Raw genomic sequence first — 23,661 nt, 5'->3', positions numbered from 1 at the left:
GAAGGTAGTAAATGAATAATTTTAAGGATGTTGTATACTCACAAACTACGAAGTGTGAAGTACTAATACAAGACCATAAAATATAACTACCAACACGGAAATACACTCCCAGTCTGTTGTACCTAACTATTATGGAACCAAACTTTAACTTCTTATTAATATACACTGGACTTATGTTACTGTTTCTGCCGAAAAAGCTCACTTGCTCGTAGTTTTCGTGTTTTTAACGTTCGTAAAAAAGTGTGTATGTAAATAAGCTGTCGAGAGCATTTGTTTTCGATTTGTCTCACGCTGACTTGTTTATGATATTGATATTTATAGATTGTTTGTTTTGCATGCAGGTCTACATCGTACTGACGTTTTTATCGGGGGTACTATATTTCCTGTCGACCGCCATCAACCCCTTCCTATACAACATTATGTCGAACAAGTTCAGAAACGCCTTTAAGGTAAGAGTCTATGATTAATCTCCTTGTTGTCTTACATCTCACGACCCCATTTTTTATTTTAAACAACAGCCTTTGTTATTTATAAGTTCATTGTATTTTGTTTTAAAAGTATTGTCAAGGGTTTAATATTACATCATAATGATGAAGTGAACCGACCTTTTTACACTTGTTCGCAGTTTAAAACAACAGCTTGATCACGTAAAATTCGAAAAAGCTCCGTAATTTAAAGGCCGTTGCATAAAAGTCGAAAATTTACAGCATTTTATGGTTTTATCTGCAGTATTCAGACCAGCAGCCGGCTGGTCGAGCACAAACAAAAAAAAACGGTAGCAACGTATAGCGTAGAGCACGCATACCACAACACTAATATAATCGCATTCATTCCTATTTCTTTCCAAAGTAATAAAATCCGGTACATGATTTCGCTGTTTTTATTGTACGTCTTAGGTGCGTACGATATTACATACCCGGTGTCAAGCGTAAACAAATCAACTGAATCCGTTTTATTTTTGGTTCGTGTTTTCGGTTCGCGTGGTAATTTGGTGGGTTTCGATATCGGGTCCCTTCGGACCACGGCTTGCTCGTATTATGAAATAACAGGGAGTTGACAGTACGTAAACATTGCCGATAATTGGATGTGTCATCATTGTCAGTGTCTTTTATTTGTATTAGAAATAATATTTTCACGAGCTAGTGGCATTAATTATTGTTAACAAAAACCATAACAACGATACGTTAAATTGAAGATGCATATGGCTGAAAAGAATCAGAGTTGTCCTTGTTTGACTAGTTCGTTCATCCGTGAAATTATAGCAATATAAAATCAAGTGGAATGTCCGGATTTATTTGGATAGGAGGGATTCTGTGTACGAACCTTTTAACCCTTTGAAAATTATGTCTGTGATCATATTAGGATCCTAAGAGATTAGCTATTTCTTACATAGCTTTCAAGGGTCTGGCAGATGATCGTTCAGTATGAAAGCCTTACCAATAGGCTACAGATCTGAAGATAACGAACACTCCTGTGCTTATATTTCCCACATTGACCCATTTCGCAAGTTGACCCTACAACTTGCGCGGGGCGATAAGCAGCTTTGGGAAATTAACTCGCTAAATAAACATAACAGTTCTTGGTTGGGCTTAAGAAAGTGTAAATTTAATGGGGCAGTAACAACCAGACAATAGCAATTTGTATACAGTAATAACTGTTACGGAAAATTAAACAATTATAACTTGTTAGGCTTGGATTAGTTCGCGTTAATAAGCTATGATTATTTTCTAATTACCACTGATTTTCTGGAAAATTATGTTGATTAAGGAAACAACGTACCAAACTTACAGGGAAAATAAATACATAAAGACATCCCTGATAAAGTAACCTTAATATTTTGATATCTAAATAAGTTCCTAAAAGGCTGAAGCTGAAGCATAATTTATCCTGATTTTAGACGCTTTCCGTATAGAACTGGAATGAAAGCAAAATGTATTAGCTAGTTATTATTCAGTACCATTTGAAGGAGAGGGTTATAATTAAGGTCGGCCGTTGTCTGTCGAGGCCAGTGGGAGGTAGGGATGGGACCTGGAACCAACTGCGTATTTCATATTAAATGTATGACGTCACAAAATGCAGCTCTGTTCGATTTCTCATTAGGGACCAGCAATATAATTTTTATTACTGTTTTAAGTATGATGTTTTAATGTCTTGTTCCGTTTCATGTAGTTTATGATAGTTGGTGGGCAAGAGTTAGAAATAATGGTGGTGGCTGTGCTTCTGTAATAGTCGTAGTTTAATTAGCTCAGGAGTATTTTTGGGGACGGTTTTCAGGTTTCTCTTCGCAAGAAAGTCTAGCAATCACGAATAGTTGATATACGAAGGTAATAGAATAGTGTGCAAAAAATCGGCTTATTATTCTGGGAATGTTGCGTTGTTTTTAGATATTTGCAACCCTAATGTTGCAAAATATCTAAAATGTTGTATTGTAATTAAACTGAAATCACTCTCAAAAAGAATCGATCATACACAGAAAATATTCCGGGAAATCAAAATCAATGATTGGAATTCATTGTGACGATGTAACAAAGGAAAGGATTTAGCTGCATATACGCTATAAGCTGGCATACTGACGCTCTGTCATTACGTCAAACAATTCGATTAATTTTGCACATTCTATTGTTTCCTAACAGGTCATACCTGACGCTTTTGTGACAGTATGAAAACCTAGTATGCTTTGTTGCAAATACTGTACCTACTCATATTAACTGTAACTAACTGACCAGTTCCATGTATGTGATCAATTATATCATCATTATATTCAGGTCTGCAGTAATTCCTCATCGTTAAGTGTTCACTAAGCCGGGTGTCAATGCCCTCTAACACGTAAACCAGACATTATTCACCGTCGAGATGTCACTTTGACAGTTAAATGTTCATTCGTTCATGATGCTGTGGTTTTAGAAGGAAATGTTCAGGAATAGTGATGAAGGTAAATTAGAAACTTCAGAATTTAATTATAGTGCAGTGTATATTTACAACATCATACTTATTTATTTTGGTTTCAGTCGCGTCCAGGAACTAAAACTAGTTGGGTGAAGATCGAGCTGATCTGTCTTAAATTTTGACAAGAGAGCCACAGATTGTATACTTTACTGATTGTTTTGCTAATTGAACTGGAAATGTTTATATTGCTAACACAATGCAAACATTTCATGATAAATATTTACTATCGTATGTACAATTCTAGTCTGATCGTTTATTTTGGTGTTACAACTTCCATAGACGAAAATTGTGGCCAAGGTTTTTAAAATATGTTTGACATAATTTTCTTCACTATTTATCGCAACTGCAGCTAGCAAATTACTAGTACAATTTACTCCATGTGCAGTCACCAAAGCGCATTGTACGGCCGGAGGCTGCCCACATCGGCCACTATCGTCACTCTTGTAGGCTTTGTTTACCCCTACTGTCCGTAAATTAGCTCTGAACAAAGACCTCACATAGTTAGCCAGTGCTGTGAGCTTCAGTTAGGCGTTGTGCAACCACCACAGTTTACGGTAATGATGTCTTATTCCATGAAGCTCTGGCGCATCCATGCACTCCTAGTAGTTAATGGAGCATGAGATATCTTGCTCTAAGGAGTCTGTAAATGATATTAATTTAGACTGTGGCTTTGATAATGTGTGTTTCGAATGGTCAGTAGTTGTCTTCTGAAAATATGAGATATCCCTAGACGTCCCTAACCACAACCCTAACGAAAAATTAGAAAATGACAAAAATATTTTAGTATTTTTATCACTAGCACTGTTAACTAAACTGAAGACTCAAAGAAAGTGTGTCTAGGTTAGTCATTCGAGCACTGGAAAGAGAATTATACCAAATTACTCTATCCTGAAATCCCAAGCCTGTCCCTTCTCATTTAGTGGAGTTAATAGAGTGACAGTCGACCCTTATGCTAGGTCTCGCATATCTTTATTATGTATTCTACATAGTTGGATAGGCACAGCGAGACCCTTTTATATTCAAAACATAATTTATTTAAGTATGCGACTCACGTTGATTTTTGTGTCAAAAAACCATGAGTGCTTACAATGTTACTTAATGCGTAAAGTAGATAATTCCACATAGGGATCATGATGGTTCGCGTATGTACGGATTGACTTTGAACTTTCAATAATAGTAAATTCCAAGAATTTGCACAAAAACATGCAAATTAATTATCAGCTCATAATGACTTTTTATTGCTGTTGTAAATATGTACGTAAATCAAGGTAAAAAACAGAAGTAGCAGTCAGTGAGGCCACTTTACAACTTGTCACAGTATTTATCGGATAGGATAAATAACCATGTCGGAAAATATTAACAAAATTAGCATAAAAGCGCAATCCTTTGTTTCAATAGTCAACAGCCACATAAACAAAAAACTAGAAGAGTGTCACCTCATTTGTTTTTATTAGTTTTTCCAATTGTTTTTTCCTCAAACAAGTCAGTCAATTTCCCGTAACAAATTTTGTTGGAACTTAAATTAATGCCACAACTCAAATTGGGACAAGAAAACAATAATAAAGCAATAAATGCTCCGCTTTAATTTGTTTAACCGTTGAAGGCAATTTTTACAATGAATGAGATCAATCAATCTAGGAAAACTTAATTAAAATTCAGCAAAATAACGGGGGTTGGTTTTATGTTTGAATGTTAATTGTAATATACAATCAGAAAAAAAGTTTTTTCAGTTAAAAATCAATCTGTTCGCAAACGCATTCCAGGAATAGCAGATTTATTTATTACGTTGAATATTTTTTTTGTGAAATGTTTGCTACGGTTAGTAAAAGTTTAAAAATTGTGTCATACACTGATTTAGTTGCACTTTCAACAACCGACCTAAATTGATTGTGAAGAATTGATGCGAAATAGCTGACTAGATGCGTGAAATCTCTTAGACTGTGAGTGACGAAGCCGACCTAAGCGATTCTATAACAGTATTACGCTCAAATCTCAGAAACGACTATACGATTCGAAAAGAAAAATCTGTGTTAGATAGCCAATTTATAGAGCTATTTTTTATCTGACGGAGCTGAGTAGTTCCCTCGGGATACGGGTGAAACCGCTGGCTAAAGCTAGAGTCTTATATTAGTTTAATCAGAGTGATCGGAGATAGATATATAGATAATCGGGCTATCGGTCAATCGCCGATTATCCTCGTATTCGGGATCCAATGGGTAAATATAGTAGTTACCGAATTCAGGGAATCAAAGATAGAGCGTAAATAAACAACTACCCGCTTTTCATATAATTCCTTTGTTTGTGACAATCACACGAAACACAGAACCGAATATAATTGAAGAGACTGTTTACATTGTTTTTGTTCTTTGTTTTGATACGTAGACTTCTACATTAACATTGTTAATAATTTAATGTCATTTCTATTTAATTTGAGTGTAATCGATATTTACTTTGTAATTATTATGTTAGGCAATCTTAAAGGATATAAGTTATTCTGATCTTGAGAGTTATGCATAAAATCAAGTAACATTCCACTAATCAAGCTTTAGTGTAGGTAGTTGGTTCTTTTTTCGCAAGTCAATTAATATTAGTTTAAAAAAACCTGACAAATAACCGATAACTTCATAGAGGACGTTAATCTGTTAGCTCGTACAACTTTGCATAAATGACTCGCTTTATGATTTGATGTCTTTCAATTATCTTTTAGGTTTTATTATCGAGCGTTAGATTGAAACAAATAGACCTGTTTTGTATTCCAATAAGCGGCTTTATAGCTCCCCAGGTTAGTTACAAACGGATTAAAAGTTTATCGGTTTAGGAATTGAAGATGAATGGGAAAATATCGCCTGTAGTCCTTGAGTTTAGACGTAGCTTTGCGGTTAGAGGCCATCGTCTTTTCCTTTTGACTTTGAACTTTAATTAAACATTAGACTCTGTTATCTGTCTGATCTGTCTTTAAGTTATAAACATCGTTGTGTTTTTTATTTGTTCGTACTTTTCTTTCTGAGCGAACACTTGTTGTTTTCCCAGTATAATAGAAGTGTGCGAGAGATTTATGGCTTTTAATCGTATCGGGCAGGGTCATGCCGCCGCGAGAAAACTTGTGAGGAGAATCTTAAAATGGCCATTTGTTTTTGTTGCTATGAATGCTAGTACTAGTTGGGTACTTGACTTCAAACGACTGCACTTGAAATAAAAATAATCGTAGTGTCCAACGCAACGACTGTCTAGCACTTTGTGTGTAAATGTGTCTAACATTGCACATCAGAGCTGCCATATTACTTTGAATTATTCTACTGCAATAATAACTGACAAATTGCTCATTCAAACTAAAGACTCGGAAACTTTATGCGTCTTAGCATATTGTGAAACTGTAACATTCCGTATAATTGAGTAGAAACTTGTTTAAATTCTACTTAGCTTGTTGTTAGTATAGTAACTCGAATTTTACCCTATTTTACACGCTTTAAATAATATTTGAATAATGTGTGTATTAAAGAAGAGTACCATAACAAGTTTATAATTAAAAATGGAAGGCTGGATAGCTCAATACTTATTCAAAGACTATTCGCGTTGTTTATTAGCCTCGGGGGTGAAATACTGTGTTTCAGAGGAGGACAAAGCGCTATAAAATTAAGTTTAGTGTACCCACGTATATACGCCTTTTAAATAGATACCTATAGAATTCAAGCAAAATCGTTCCACATAGGTATATATTGCATTTGAGTAGGCATTAAAACCAAGGTAAACAATCTTAATTTGACTTTTTATTTAAAAGTCAAATTAAAAATAAAATGAGTCTAAAATAAATGGCAATACCATAATAACAATAATTATTTATTCATTGAATTATTATTTTACTTCAGACTTAGATCATTTTAGTTTTATGCTTAGAATCAAACTGTCAATCTTCAGAAAATAATTTTAAATACTACAGAATATAATGTTATAAATGTCCCATAGTTGATGCCTATCAATATTTATTTACGTATATTATGTACTATATAGGTGAGTTAAAACAAAAGCTTTTCTTTTACAAGAGCATGTATTAACTTTCCGGTCGACTTCAGTCGGAAATTGCTCATTAAGAGCTAGAAGCTATCAATTACCTTCGTATCTTAGTATAAAACACCAGGCTTATCTACGTTACTTAGTATAAAATATCATATCAGTTGAGTCGTTAAAAGAAACTTCAATTGAAGACTAGATGTTTCCCGCAGTTTCGCCCGCGTTTCCAGAAAATTTCTTTGTGTTACTTGAAGGTGGTGTAGCTGCCACAACAGTGTAATATGTCTTCAAATGTTCTGTAGTTACGCAGCCTTTAGGATTCTAACAAACAAGTAAATGAAAGAATATTTCCCCATTACCTATATAAGCATAGGAAATAGGTTTCTATCAGTACAAAGTGCATAAACTGTAAATCTCAGTATGCAAAGAAAATGACATTCAAATTACCTCCCGTGTCTTTGAAACTGACGTTCCCTCGACGCTAGTTTCCAAGTAGCATCAAACGACTATCTCTCCCCAAAGACATGGCGCGGATGCTCAGAATTCTCTTTCATACTTACTGAATTCTTTGATGGATAGCATGCAAATTAACACAATAAAGCACATCAATACGGATGATATGGCAAAACCAAAATTGACGTGCAGTTAACCAATCATCGCTATTTGAATACCTCTAATTTTCTCTATGAGTTATACTTAATTATGATTTTATGATCAAACCGCAGTTGTAAAGGATCCACGTATCGGTATATTTTCCTGTTGAGAGGTTTTTTTACCAATGCTCAATTACTCCTGTTTTGAATAATTTACAGTAATAAATTATTATTATGAAAATTGTATACCCAAAGTGATTCCCACACACACTTATTCCGTTCCTCCATTTCACGTCTAGTCTTTCAAGAAATTGCAGTTCCAGATATAAAACTATAAAAAGAATATTACACATTACAATTTTAGTAGACATCTTCGAGACACATGATCCCGTTGTGTGTTTTGTAATTCTATATGCTGTTAGCAGCTGAAACGGTTTGTATCGTAACGACCCAGTAGTTGGAGTTACACAATGACTTCGTTTTAGCTCAGCTGACGTAGGTCAGTAAATACTACGCGTTTATGACGTTAGAACAGCTTTCGTGACACGAAAATAGATTTTCCAATAACTCTTAAAGCTTATATACTTGACTAGGCTCTGCACGTGGTATTACTCGATGGTCTTCGATATATACCCGATTGGAGTCACATTTCCACATTGGTAGTAATAGGCATAAATATTCAAGGAATACCCGTATGGGAGAGGGATTTAGGTAGATTTAGGAGAAGGAATGAAGATTTACCCAGAGTGTCGATCTAAACGAGGATGTTTTGTGGAATTTGGATCTTCGAAATACAGTCCTACTTGGACATACAAGACAAGCAAGATACCTACTCATCTTACTCATACACTAAAAATATGATGATCATGTTTTTTCTTGTAAAATGTATGCATAAATATCTTATAAAAAGATACAATTGAAACGATTACGTTAATCACAATCATTTGATGAGTGAGAACAGTTTTTACCAATGTCGTGTCAATTTGTCTACAAAAATATGAGGTATAGACATGGATTATGATAAATTGTTATTAGCAGGTATTCGTCTATTGAAAAAAACTTGTACTAGATAATGATATCTTAGAAACGATTAATTTTATTAAACGATTTAGATCGTTATTTACGTGATGCGGACGTTAAAACCGGTTTCTTTGCAAAAATGAAATAGTACCGTCAATGAGTGGTTCAATTGATGCGTATTTTGGTATTTTGTTGTGACGCCGACAACGGACTAAATATGTTTTGATGACGTAAGTCAAGCGGTGATCTAAAGAAGAATGTTATTGAAAATAGTGTTAAATATGAAAGCTCGTAAGTTAGGATGTTTGGAGCTGTTAATTAAAAATGCCATCGAAAAAACTTAACCTACGATTCTTCTCCATTTTTTGCTGGTGAAGTCGAGAGAAAAAGCTAGTACTAAACTTTTTTTAAAGACAACCAATCTTATCTAGGGGTATTGGGTTGCCCGGGCAACTAACTGGGTTGAGAAGGTCAGATAGGCAGTCGCTCCTTGTAAAACACTAGTACTCAGGCTGCATCCGGTTAGACTGGAAGGCGACCCCAACATAGTTTGGAAAAAGCTAGGCAAAGGAAATTACTGCTTTTTTTCTTAGATCTAAATATAACATATAATTTGTTTTACTGCAATTGTGAAAGTTGCTATGCTGATGACGTAAGCACTGAACGCATTTTAATATTTAGGACATCTCTTAGTAAACATGTAACATACATACCTATTATTATGCATGAGCCTAGCTCTGTAGATCAAACAGGTATAAGCTAGTAAATCATGTCCTGTTTTAATATTGATTACATCACCAATAGTTAATTTCTTAAATTAACTTTTTTATTATTTTATAATCTGACATATATTTTACATAATCTGTTTTGATTACTTAGAATGTTAATAAATAAGCGAAGTAAAAAAAAATATGATTTAAATTACAATCAATCATTTGTTATTTAAATTAACTGTAATATTTTGGCTAACGTCAACCGTCATTTAACAAAAGTGTAACGCTGTAACTGAATCTGTTCTCATTAGAAATGACAATGGAATAATACAGATTAGTAAATTTAACTGGGCGAGTTATATTTTGACGTCAAAAGACGGGGCTCGAGTTACTAAATTTAACTGAAAGCCAAACAGTTCAGATGTTAGTCTGGCACTACCTTTGCAGGTCACCTTCAGACATACGGCTCGTGTAAACAAATGTGACAAGCTTGGCTGTCAGTCTAATGCATGTGCAAAGGTCTTGGTGGGGTCGACTACAATTAGATAATGTCAATATTGAAACGCAAAACTTTCAAAACGTCATACTTTTATACAAAATTTCGTAATAAACTTATATTTACAGATTTTAAAATTAGAAAAAGAATTAGACAGCTCCTATTAGAACTTGAAACTTCACTCTTTTGACACAGTCCACTTGCACTCCTACAGCAATACATTTATTTTATAAACGTACCTGTATAGCCGGATACTGCCCCCTAAGATATTATTATTATTAAGAACTAATTATTATTAAGAACTTTATTTGTAAACATGTGCAATGTACCTAAATTCTTGTGGTAATAAATACATTTATTATTATTATTATATTAGAAGCTCTAGAGCTGGGTGTGCAAGAAAGTTGAGAACGTTGTTGAGTTCTACGGAATACTTGAACATTTGAATGGGACCCCTAACACGAGTTCAGAGCTCGATCAAATAGTTCACATGTGTACGAGTAATATTCCTCCAAATTGTTTAGTTCCAAATAACGAAGCATGCATGAAATTATCCCACAAAACATGAGAAAAACGCTTGTTAAACACAACACTTGCACCAATTATCAAAAAGCTTGGAGCAAAATACAAGTATTGTAAGGAAGATTTTTCCTCAATTTATAGACTAACAAATCAGTACATTTAATAAAAGCAATTATATCTGGCTATCATATTTCATTCATGCGATACTTGTAAACTGGAATCACAATAATCCAACCTTAAACGCAGAACAGAGTCGATTAACCGTCGAACCATCGACTAAAACATGCTATAATAATAGTCCGCAACGAAATCTATGGTTCGAAAAAATCCTTGTTTTAAAGTTTGTAGTTTAATTTGAAGTACAGTTAGAATAACCTCGAAGTTTTTTACCATCATAGACCAGTTTTACCACTTTTTATATGAAGATTGACTGTGAATATTAGTTAAACCATGGTTTCTAATAACACAGTAGATTATGTTTGAGGTTTTAGTTCCCGAAACAAGCATTAAAATTGATGCCAAATCAATGATGCAAAATTACCTTTTGGAGTTATTGCAAAAACTCAGCTAGGCAAATATATTTTTGAACGGTATTATTTCTATTAGGATATAGAATCTCGAAATGAGATTTTAAAATAGAAACCAATCATAAAAGCGCTTTTGTTTTTCAGTGAATTGTGATATTTATTTTACATGACTCGAGGAATCCATTCACACATTTATTTACATCAAGAACAATTTTGAAATAAACTGAGACGTAAGACGATGTTATGTAATTTATGTTTTTTTTCAAGCGTCGTGATTTTATTCGGCCGTGGAATTTTCACTGAGCTATCAAAGCGTGTAAATTGAGTTACAAATGTCGTCTCCGCAACATTTTGACGCCTGTCTACGTTAATTCCTAGTCTATCTATTTTTCTATCGTAAAATTCTTGAGTTCTTAGTTTGAGGCGTATATTTATATATCTTTTGTCGACAAACAATAAATTAGCAAATTAAATCCACTTGTAGACCAAGTTGACAGTGATTTTATGTTAGTACATAATTTATTTTGGCACACAATTGTTCTGTAATTTAGTGTAAACAAACAAGTGAAATTTGTCTTTGAAGACTTTATGGTTACTACTGTCACGCGACGTGGGTATTATTATTTACTGCCCCATAAACGTCTCATAGATAGGAATTCAGTAGGTATATTTATAATTACTTCTTATAGTGATACACATATACGTGTCATAAAGAGAAGGTAACATATACACTTTATGTGGCCATAAACCGTCATAAATGTATCTAAATATCAGGTGTTTTATTGTCACCATTAAAAACAGCTGAGCAGATTTGTATGAAATATTAAATATTCAGATTACTCGGAACCGGTTTAGAAGATTATAAAATATGACTTGTGTGCTAAGTATTCGTAACAGTAGCCGACATAAATGAGTTACAATAATTGTTTCCGTCGTAGCTTTAACATAAAGCTTTACATCAATATTTTCAGTGAACTATTCCAAATGATTAAATAAGATTGGCAAGATATTCATGAACTAAAAGCGAATGGCCCTGAAGAAACAAATGCATATTAAAATATATTTCTAGTTCGCAAATAGTTGGTAAATGAAATCAGTGGCGTCTCAATGTTACGAAATAAAAAAAACTTTAATTAAATTATTCTTTTAGTTAGAAAAGTGATATTAAAAATTTCTCGCCAAGTTGGTATCCTTATCTTGATCGAATTAATTCTTTGGATTTCGTAGACTGAAAATGTGTGGGTTATAAAGACCTTTCGAGACGTCGAGCGTTGGTCAGAGGTTGCTTAGTACCCAGACCCACAATATTTTATATAAATGTTCTCTCTAACTTTCCTTGGAGCGGTCGGGCCGTGGATGGGTGACCATCATGACAAGTTACTCCGTGTTTCGGAAGGCACGTTAAATTAATTAATCCCGACTATCTTTTGCAGTCGTTATGAGTAGTTAGAAGCTAGGAATTCGGACAACCAGCCTTACAGGTATCGAGTAGTCCGGATTAGGGCCTATTCCTCGTTATAAAACATTATTTTGTAATCTAGACTGGAAGCCGACCCCTACGGGAAAAGGCTACGTAGGTATGTAGATGCAGATAACGTTGTCACTTACTTTCGACACACTATGAGTACTTACAAGAAGGATAAACAAACTTCTCTCACACTTCCCTTTCAGAAAGGGATGGTACGATACTTGCGGCTGAACTTTATGGGGCTTTGTTTCGATTCCCAATAAGGATTGGAGCATTGGGTCAGTAGTTCACGAAGATTTAAAGTTATATAATGTCGGAGGTTGTTTGTAAACAGAAATAGACAAATAGGTTCATTTTATCTTGGAAACAGGAACATGCTATTGATATTATTGATAGATATGATATCGAAGCTATTTTCAAGTTTCTGAATTGAGTAATTACATGGTTGGTTAATAAGTATTAATGTTTTGCTAGTGCTTATAGTAACAAAACTGTTTTACATCACCGATATTTATTTCAATTTTATTGTGCTTTAGATATCTAACAATCAAGTATGACTTATATTTCAAGATGATAATCTTAGTAAACAAACCGCTAGCGTTTTAATAATTATGTTCCTAAGTTCCTATCCAACTTCGTGGATGGTCTTGTCCTTGTTTCTAATCTTTTAAATATTTAAGTGTTATGTCCTGTGTTCATGTTGCTAAGTTTAGTGAGCTATGAATATGACATAGAAGGTTATGGATTGCGTAAGTTAATTTGACTGAAACTTTGAAAGATCACGCTGACTATTAATTATAAATCTGTGGGTAAAAGGTGATCTGACGGTTTGGGATCGATTCAAGATGCTCCAACTTTTAATAAATTACTGTAGGTAAGTGTAATGATTGTGTATTTTGTCAATTAAATTTTGGCAACTCTGAAACCGGATTTTAAAAACACATTCATTCCTGCTACTTAGTTTTTTTTTAGGTATAATTTTTGACTTCTTACAGCGCACTTTGCTTCCTTTACAATTTTTGTGCGTCGTTTATTTTCGCGATGGCTGTCACCATTTCAATACGTACCAAAATAACACAATTATGCATAGTTGATAGTTTAAAATTCACTAGATAGACATCAGCATGAGTTTCCAAAATTAATTCGTCCATATTTTGTCAACTTAATCGTGTGTAGCCATTCAGTCGTTAATTAATTATAATTTATGTCTAATTAGTATTTGGTCAGCTTGTGCGACCACTGTCTAAATAATTTGACTACTAAATACTAATTAATTAGTTTTAAAATATGTTTACCTGAAATTGTATCTATTACGCCGCAAGTAAAAAGAAATTCAAAACAAATTAAATATTTAAAGTTTATTTGGTAAGTATGATAATAGTGGGGAAGTACGTATATTAAATAGTACCGTTCATAATAAGTAAGTCCAGCTGCATAATTACGGAGCAAAGTTACATACCTTTTCTTCAAATCTTTCATAATTGCCCGTTTTAAAATAAACATTGCTTTCGTAGTATAATAACACGTCTATCAATAAGACTTGCTCCAAACATAGGAATTAAATTATGTAATTGAATGTATGTGGCCAAGTGAAATAAATCGTTATTGCTTTATAATGAAAGCATCGAAGTGCATGATGATTAATGTGACTATTCGCTTCAGGCCGAAAGTTGGTTCACCAGTAGTATCGTGTTACTGTACCTAGACTGGGTGGTAGACGTGAGATAAACGTTTACTTCAACACTGTTAGCCATTCATTTACATTCGGCTAGACTTGAAGGTGACTTCAAATGTTGTGATTTTAGATAAGGCTATGGCGTAACATTTGTTTTTTACTTTTTAGAGATTTTCTTGGACTACAATGATGGTTGTTGTTGCAGGTGACGCTGGCGACATGGTGCGGTCGAGGCGGGCCCCGAATGGGCCGTACTTACAGTGCTTTGCTAGCGTCGCAGCGGCTGAGGGCCGGCGGCCCGGGTGCGTGCGCCAGTGTGCGGGGCCCACGGCGTCTGCGCAGGCTCTCCACTGCCACCACACAATTATATGATGCGCCGCCCCGAGCGCAGGTGAGGTCAGGCCCACAATCAAATACTAAATGGGAACAATGGGCTACGGTAACTAACGCTTCATTAACACTTGTTATTAAGTTGACTTTTCTGTCAGTTGCATTAACTTCACTTTTGACTATTTAACTGTTCACGATAGATATGTTGCTGTCGCCAATTGGAATAACAGAAAACTTCAACCAATGTTCAGGATGTGCAGTTGAAATAATAAAAAGATAGAATTTTATTGCAACTGACATAAGTCATAATTTATTTATTTCATTTGACAAAATATTCATATTTATTTTAACTGATGATTATCTTAACGGATCTTGGGATATTTGGGTTTTTGTTATTAAATAAAGATCTTGAAATGTCAGTAGCCGGTAATCATCAGTAGGTAACATCTACCTTTATACTGATAATGAGAAAACATAAACAACCTTAATGGTATTATAAATAAATAAAAGAATTGAAGATCACCTTGAATTAATTCAAATCATGGGTCAACTCTTCAATGTCAGAGTTTTAATTACAGTTGCTGGTGCTTAAATAATGCACTCATTATAAACTAGAATGTTAGATATATTAAACCCACATGTCACATTCGTATCTACAATTCAATATGATTCAATCTCGTATTGGGGTTACCTCGCCAAACGAGGTCCTTGAACTTTAGAGGTCGTATTAAAAATAATTTATAATAAATCAATTAGTCGCGACGTCTTGTTGTCATCTAAGTATCAACACTATACGCTACAGTCACTTTAAAAATCAGCTTCGGCACGTTCCATGTATGATAGGATGCATTTTTTTTAAATATGCGCGTTGTCATGGCAAAATACTTATAGCATCACACAGCAAAATTAATTTCGTTGTTGATTCAACTTCCATTTTCATGCAATATTAAAAACAGCTCACGTTGATTGATGGCCAATCAACATTTCCGCCATCTTTGATACATTTTTATTTTAAGAATTTATTTTTGCTCATTCAAAAGAGTGTGGAAAACATATGGGGTCACCATACAAGATATTTGAAAAATGATGTGTTGATTGAAAGATTTCTACGGAAAAGTTCTTCATATTTTTTATCACATAAATGAGGACATGCATTCTATGTAGAAGTCAGTATTCATATGCAAAAGAGAATATAATATATGAATTTATTATAATTGGATTGAAATTTGCATGCATTAATTATTAGGTATTTCTATTTGATTTGTGATTTTGAAGATACATTATCTATTTGTTAATAGATAGGTGGCTATTTATCACGATTTGTAACCAATATCAAACGAAGGTGGTTAAATTCTTTTTTTTTTTCAAATAAATCCATTTTGGCATTGGGTGCAGGAAGTTTGATTTCAAAAGAAATGAATATTACGAAACTAGACCAATTACCCAAGTACCTACTGACGTCAATTGGTGATCATGGGTTCAGATTAATATTTTTTTTCTTCAAAATTGCATTGATTATGTTAATTGGTTGAGTTTGTAACCGTATTAGATAAGTTATAAAAGTCATCTGATAAGAATCTCTAGACTGCAATAATAGTAATTGCTAATTAATGCACCATTTGTCTAGAAAGGAATCATTTAGTTAAATTATGTTCCTTGTTAGTCATTTGATTTACTGACGATCGGTCAGTACTAGATCGATTCTGTCTGTATTTTTATTTAATACTAGCTTCTGCCAGCGACTTCGTCCGCGTTAGATTTGGACTTTGTGGAAAGAGAGGCTGTCAAGGTATATTTTTTACATAATTTTAAGGAGAACATTTCCGTCATACATTGTTTCAGTGTAGCTTTAACCATTAAGGCTGCATACGCGACGGAAGCATAAAAAATGGAGTAACTTCTCACGTTTTCCCAACATTTACCTTCACTGCTCTGCTCCTATTGATCGTAGCGTGATGAAAAGTATAACCTGCCCAGGAGTACGAAGAATCATTGTACCAAGTTTCGTTGAAATCCGTCAAGTAGTTTTCGTTTCCATAACGAACATACAGACAGACAGACAAAAATTTTACTGATTGCATTTTTGGCATCAGTATCGATCACTAATCACGCCCTAATAGTTATTTTGGAAATATATTCAATGTACAGAATTTACCTCTCTACAGATTTATTATAAGTAGGTATAAATATTTTCTCTTGGTTAAATGTGCACTAGAATGTTAAAATCTCGTCACAGAATAAAATCATGTTTCTAAATGACATTATGTCGTTAATGTCATAAGAGTTATTTATATTGATATCAATATTTCGAGTGTTATCCTTTATCATATTATTATACATATAAATTGATTATAACCAACAGTGGCACGTGTAAGTTGACCTGTCGTGTGTTTGTTTATATCTTATGTCATAGTTTTAAAAACACCAATATCTGTTTCGTATTGATTTCGCTAATAAAACGGAATTTAGCGATACTAATTAGAATTTATTGCAAGGAAGTTGATAACGATTGCCAATATCACCTACATACGATTTAAATAATACCTACACAGTGATTCAAATTAAAATGCCTAAAGAGATTATGCAATTTTAATATTTGGTTTAGCGATATACTGTGACAGTTAAAATACTATTGAGTCGGCTTTGAAGTTAATTAGAAACTGCCAAAATCTACTATGTCTACATACGTTTACCAACGATTATTATTAGGTTACAAGACACTGCCACAAATGCACTTAAAAGAAGGGCAATAAAAAAAAAGAGGATATCTCTGATTTGAAAATTGGCCAATTATTAAAATATCACATTTTAACTAAGAGGATGAGGAACACATCGAAACGTATAATATAACCTCAAACTATAGTCCAATTCGATGAAAGCGTCTCCCACAAGAAAATAATTTATGTGCACATCAATTAATTGGTTAGTTCGGAAGTTATATAATCCTAGTAGTGTTACCATGGCAGTTGTTTAAATCGTTGGATTAATTTCATCGTTCTGCGAATACAGCTAAAATAGACAAAATAAGTGTTATCCCTTAAGAAACCGTATTTTGTGTGTTATGTTGTCGCAATGGGATAGGCAAATACGAAACAAATAGTCGCACAAAATTGAAATAATATAATAAAGTATACGTAAAACTTGCAAATTTTTAAAATTAATAATTGTTATAAGTAATTAATAATTTTAAAAAGATAAATTGTCTAACTCCTTTATTACTGTTGATATTCAATGAAATCCTCAATTTACCGAGGTATATCTAATATTGTCCTAACAAAGCCGATTGAATCGTATAGTTTTGTTTGTATTTTTATATGTTATCAGATATAAACTCAGTTACGACCAAGAGTAAAAACAAGGTTAAGTTTATTGGTATGTATCTAAAAAAACTCGTATTAGGGCCGACCCGCCCTTGACCGGCTATAATGTCCATTTTATTACATTTAATACCGATTTTATTGAGGAATCTTCGAGAGCAATTTTCTAAATATAACCTCTTTTAATATTTTACGCCAGCATCTTAAACATTCCTTGGGTTAACGTGATAATAATGCTCCTGAATTTATTGCGGGTACCTCCGAAATATAGCTTAGCTCTGGATTGCTTATGGCAAGCCGTTTTTCATCCAAATTTTCCCAACACTGCTTAGATTTTCGTTTTCGTACGCTTAATTCATAAATGGTCGTGAACTTAAATCATTAGCGGAACGTACTGTTTTTAAGAAAACAACAGCAAGAATGTGCCCATTTATACAACGGATGAATTTCCAAAATTTTGATATCAACATATTCTATTTCTTTGACTGCATTGCATAGGTGATGAGACTCACTGATGCAAATAATATCAGTGCTGCATAGAGAATGATGTCAATTTGATTATATTTTTTCGTAATTGGCCGGCGCAGTTTACGTCGACTGCTTGAGTCGATGATTTAATCTCATAATCATAAGTCTCATTAAGGCTTAATAATGTAGGTCCTATAGTCCTATACCTGTTTCCCGAGGCTAACATTCTGTGTCATGCCATTCCGGGGACACTATCATAAACATCCTGTTTATGTCATTCTTAATGTAACAACCTGTTAATGGGTTCTCCGAAAAAGGTCTCTAAAGCAAGGCCATTTTATATGCCAAAACGTGCAGGGGTTGTCTCTTAATAATCATGAAAATACCATGTGAAATGCGAGCAATGACATTCAATTAAGTGCAAATGTGTTCTGGCCTTCTTATAGTGATGTCAGTTTTGTGAACATAATGGCTGAAGTGATGTTTATGGTAATATAACAATTCTGTTCTACTGAACTTGGAGATAATATAGAATCTGTAAAGAAATGCCTTAAACTAGCTCACAGAAAATACCATTATAATGTAATACTTAGTACAAAGTAATCATCACATTGTGAATCGATTTCCTGGTACCGGGAGTTAAGCTGACTGTTAGTGCAGAATTAGTTTTGCAGTTTATCGTTACTTTGTAGTGGTCCAACAAAACCTTATCGGCTACTTAGAACACCCAAGTCTGCTCTCGATTTAAAGCCTAGCTTCAATGTTTATATCCGTAAAAGAATTTATTATCAAGGAAGGCATTTAATCTAAACGGATCAACTGAATTGGCGCTTTAAATCTTTCGTTGAAAAGCGTGTCAAAGTATTTTTATTACCTTCATTCTTCTTCTTTGTAGTGAAGAAATAGGATTCTGATTTCAAAGGAGATATTGCAAGATTGACTATTATCTAAAGGTATTTTTGAAGGTAACTTAAAGAGGTTTTGCAAGTGAGATATAGGTATGAAATCGATTTTGAGTTGACTTTTTAATTCACAAAGAAAACGTGATCACTTTTGTATTATTTGTTTTTGTTTTCTGAGCAGAAATAAAAACATTGTTTGTTAGTTTAAGTTTGGACTCTGTTAATTCTGTTACTGCTTCTTTATTTCTACAACATACATAGGTGGGCGTTGTAAAACTAAAAGTTAAGATTTGAAAATTATTAAACTCGAAGTTTATATCATACAGAAGTGAAGTTACTTTGTATTTTGAATTTATGTTAACAAAATGAGAATACTTCACAACTAAAGCGAGGTTTTCATGTTTTATTGTAATTTTCTTCCAAAGACATTTCCATCAAAATTTAAACTATGATTATTAAAATCATAGTTAATTTTTTCAACATTTTTTTAATAATTAAAGAATATTAAATAAGTGCCTCGAGTTCTTCGGTGTGCCTTTTGAAGGAACTGTATTTTAAATCTGACTTTTTTTTCTGTCTGTAGTAAAGCTTAACTTTCATATGAGGTGACGTGCATGGGGCTGAACAATGACATATTTCTGTATTTCCTGATAGCGTATTGTGCTGAATAAAAACTCAATTCCGCTTGATTAAATCACAATAGGAACAAAATATTGAGAAAAATCCTTCCATTTTAGGGATCCGTAGCCAAAGGGAAAAACGGCGCCTTATTATTTCGCAGTCCGTTTGTTCGTTCGTCTGTCATCAGGATGAACAAGGATAGTTTAGTTAGGTTTTGCTGCTGTAACAAGAAAACTAGAATGCATTAAATATTTTCCGATAAAACAATTAAGTATGATTTATTGTCTGGTATTAGATAATGATACGGAAGCCTTCATGAGCGAATGCTACTCGCACTTGGCCGGTTTTTATTATCCTTGTGTATCCGTTTTATTTTTATGATAAGTAAATTAAATTGATAATTTGCATGATTTCGTCATCTAAAAATAAACGACCTAGATAATAAACCGGCCAAGTGCGAGTCGGACTCGCGCACCGAGGGTTCCGTACAAATCCTGGTTAGATAAAAAGTGAGTCTCGCGCCAACCGTTCAGTTTAGAACAATCATAGTTATGGTAATTTCGTGAGAGTCAAAATAGCTAATATTTTTTATTTTATAATATAACTAAAATAGTAGGCCAGTACCTTGTAAAAGTTATTTTATTAAAGTTATTTATATACAAAATTTTATAGTCATCATTCAGAAATCTGATTGAAAATAACTAATTATGTCTTAAAGGTCATTGGGCATATCTGACCCGCTTTGTAAAAAGTGGCGGACATGAATCAAAGTAGTTTTAAATCGTGGAGAATGGTATGACGTTTCTTTGAATGTCCAGGATCGTTTGAAAAATATAATAGACAAGCAGTTTCAGAGGATTTTACAGGTTGCAATGCTAGTTTTTATTGTTAAAGACTTTTCATAAAGAAAGGATCTGGAAACCCTGAGTAATCGAGGGCAACTCTTGAATATTGTAGTCACGCATCGAGTCAAAACCAGACATGTGAGTGTATTTTTGAGGGTACTTGTAAACAGTGAAGGTTTGGAGCTGATTTGATTATGGAGACTACAGAGAGTCGAGGGAACTCCTGAACGGTATGTTGCAACTACCACGTGTTTGGGCTTATTTTATTCGTATTGGCGAAGACTTTCCACATAGATAGGTTTAACTGCCATTGTGGGATCGATAGCAAAGATCAGATATAGTTATGGGAACTCCTTTACAATTTATAACGTAACCTTGTGTTGGAGCTTATTTTATTTTAGGTGATGAGAATTCACTACTAATGGGATCTATTATTTTTTTAAACATGCATAGAGTTCTCTCGACTTTCTCACTTCTCCATCATCAGGTAAGCTCTAAACTTTCACTGTTTGATAGTATCACCAGACATACATCTGAGAATCAAGTTTTAATCCTATGCATGCCTACAATTTTTTATAGTTGCCCTCGATTTCTCAGGATTTCCATCATCAGATCCTGACCTGATGACAATGGAAATAAACGGCGAGTATACTCTTTCACTACAAAGAAATGATTTCTCAAATCCGTCAAATTTGGTCGTTTAAATTCCCCATTGAAATGAGGAAAATATTTGATGTTTACACCTGATTTTCTCTAGATTCTCACGGTTCACATAGATGCGACTAATGCCATAGTAAATCAGAGCCTTTATCATTATACTGTGCTATATTTCGTTCGTATCCGCCGTGGGTATGGTTTTCATACTAAGGTGCCCAATGACCTTTGAATGATTTAAAATTTTTCATAGTTTAGTGGCAATTATATTTAAGAAGTGTTTGATATGAATTTCAACTTTAATATCTCTACGCGTTCATGTAAAAAAGGGTAGTTAGTAAGTTTATAATTATTAAAAAAATATTTTATGTCGTGTAAGCAAAAATAATATTTTAATATTTTATGTAACTTCAAATTTATCATTTTCGCAATTTTTCCTTTATCTGTACTATATAACGCTGCTTCGTGGCGAATTTCAAGATTCTGAGTTCACGGGAAGTACCTTGTAGGTTTTGATTCCCTAGCGTGTGACAGAAATTCGTCTAAGGTGTCGGTATAACTGCTGTATCTTTTGATCGCGTTAACTTAGAAGTTTGTTTTTTTCACTGCCTAAAGGGACAATAGACTTAGGTATTTGGTATAAATTTCAATTTGATACCTTTATTCGTTCGTGAGAAATAAGGTAGTAAGTTTCATTTTATTAAAATATATTTTTTTATATTATATAACTAAAAAAATGAGATTTTCGTAATTTTTCCTATATTTGCATTATATGACAATACTTCATGCCAAATTTCAAGACTCTGAGTTTACGGGAAGTACCCTGTAGGTTTTGATTCCTTTGCGAGTGTCGAGAATTTGTTGAAAATATCGACATAATCGGTTGTATCTTTTGATTGGCTTGGCTTAGAAGCTTGATATTTTCACAGCTTAAAGGGACAACAGACCTGAGCATTTCATGTGAATTTCATCTTGATACGTCCACGCGTTCTTGAGATAAAGGGTCTTGACAGACAGACAGACAGACAGACAGACAGACAGACAGACAGACAGACAGACGGACAACAAAGTGATCCTATAAGGGTTCCGTTTTTTCCTTTTGAGGTACGGAACCCTAAAAATGTAAAAATATAATGATAATAGCGATTTTGGCGCCTGATTACTTATACATTCATGAAATGGAAATGTCTCAATTAGGAGATCTTTAGATACCGAACTTTAGATACTCACCTTTTCACATCATTCGTAAAACTTAAGTCTGTTTTTTTTTTAAATGCAGGAATATAAATGTAACATGCAACGTTAGTTTTGTCCAGAGTGCTGATATTTCGTAGTATTTTAACATAGTAACGTTTGTGTGCGCAGTGCTACAACGGGCGCGATCTACCAACCGTTAACGAGTCCCCTAGCGGGAACGGGCACTGGGGCCGAGCGTGGCGGCTACGCATCCACGACCCCTCCGACTCCGTCGACTCCCCTCGCAGCATCTCCAACTCCAGTCTTCGCGAGGTTGACGACGAGCTCACCGGCGAGGAGCTGGCCACCTACATGTACCACGTGAACTGTAACATCGGCGGACTCACCTGAGACACGTCCGTGTAAGCGACAGTGACCACGCTACGCTCTCCCGAGCAGAACTACAGTGAAGGTAGTACGGCCTAACAGTGTGATCTATTTTATAGACGTTTTTAAGCGATTTTAAAATTGTATATAATCCATTGTTGTCCATTGTTAGTAACGGCTTTGTTAATATTTCAAGGTTTACGTGCACTCGAACGTCCATTTTGATGTTAAGTGCTAATCTGTGTTAGGTGGAAAGATGATGGGAAAATAACGAAAATATGTGTCCTTGAGAATTTATGTAATGGATGGAGTAGCCGTTAAAGCTTACTCTTGGATATGTGCCGTGATTAAGGGTTAATACCTACCTATAGATTTACAAAATCCCTGAGACTTGCCCACTGTGTCATAAAGCTGTAATCTTTGGCACGCACTGCCCATTATTCATCCAAGAATCTATTAATTACGTTAGGGTGACACTTTACCTTAAATAATAGTTAGCCGCATAAATCTACAGTCAATATCCAAAGGTTGGACATTGTTTTCACGTAAAATCATTGTTAATAACTCACGTATATGTAAAGTATCGATCAAAACTGTCAGTGATTTATACAAAGCGTTTTTATTTAATTTTTCGAACAAAGTGATGTATGGACTATAAATTAAATGTCTGCATAGATAGGTGTATAAATAAGTAACTTTAGACTATAATACTCTACTGATAGTTTTAAGGTACGGTGGTTGTAAAAAGTATGTGCTAAGCACAATTTAATATACCTATTAAAAAAACGTTGAGTGTGAAGTGAGCAGTTGATTGAAATCGGTGTTTAGTTGAGAAAGTACTCCAATAAATTTTGTTTGTGTTGAGCTAAGGAAAGTGAGAATTCCGAATGTTAAATGTACCGTTGTTTCCCGCCCAAATCTGTAAGGGTCGAGCTATACATCACGGAGCTATCAAGGACAACTTTATTCATGTTCGTGACAGCTGTATTGCGA

General features: G+C 34.1%; 1 protein-coding gene across 2 annotated transcripts in view; it reads left to right on the top strand.

Moving 5' to 3' along the window:
• Positions 1-23,445, top strand: part of LOC124630048 (pyrokinin-1 receptor-like) — a 70,496-nt gene extending 47,051 nt beyond the window's left edge. The window contains exons 4-6 of one of the 2 annotated variants that reach the window (XM_047163758.1): positions 342-449; positions 14,174-14,359; positions 22,471-23,445. In XM_047163758.1, coding sequence (XP_047019714.1) covers positions 342-449; positions 14,174-14,359; positions 22,471-22,692 — 516 coding nt within the window. In that variant the 3' untranslated portion in view covers positions 22,693-23,445. Of the gene's footprint in view, positions 1-341; positions 450-14,173; positions 14,365-22,470 lie in introns of both variants that reach the window. The other variant, XM_047163760.1, reaches the window with a different exon arrangement.
• The last annotated feature ends 216 nt before the right edge of the window (positions 23,446-23,661 follow it).

The sequence above is a fragment of the Helicoverpa zea genome, chromosome 4 (assembly GCF_022581195.2).
Source record: "Helicoverpa zea isolate HzStark_Cry1AcR chromosome 4, ilHelZeax1.1, whole genome shotgun sequence".
NCBI classification, from domain to species: domain Eukaryota; kingdom Metazoa; phylum Arthropoda; class Insecta; order Lepidoptera; family Noctuidae; genus Helicoverpa; species Helicoverpa zea.
The sequence above is the reverse complement of the archived record's forward strand: the minus strand, read 5'-3'. Positions and strand labels throughout refer to the sequence as shown.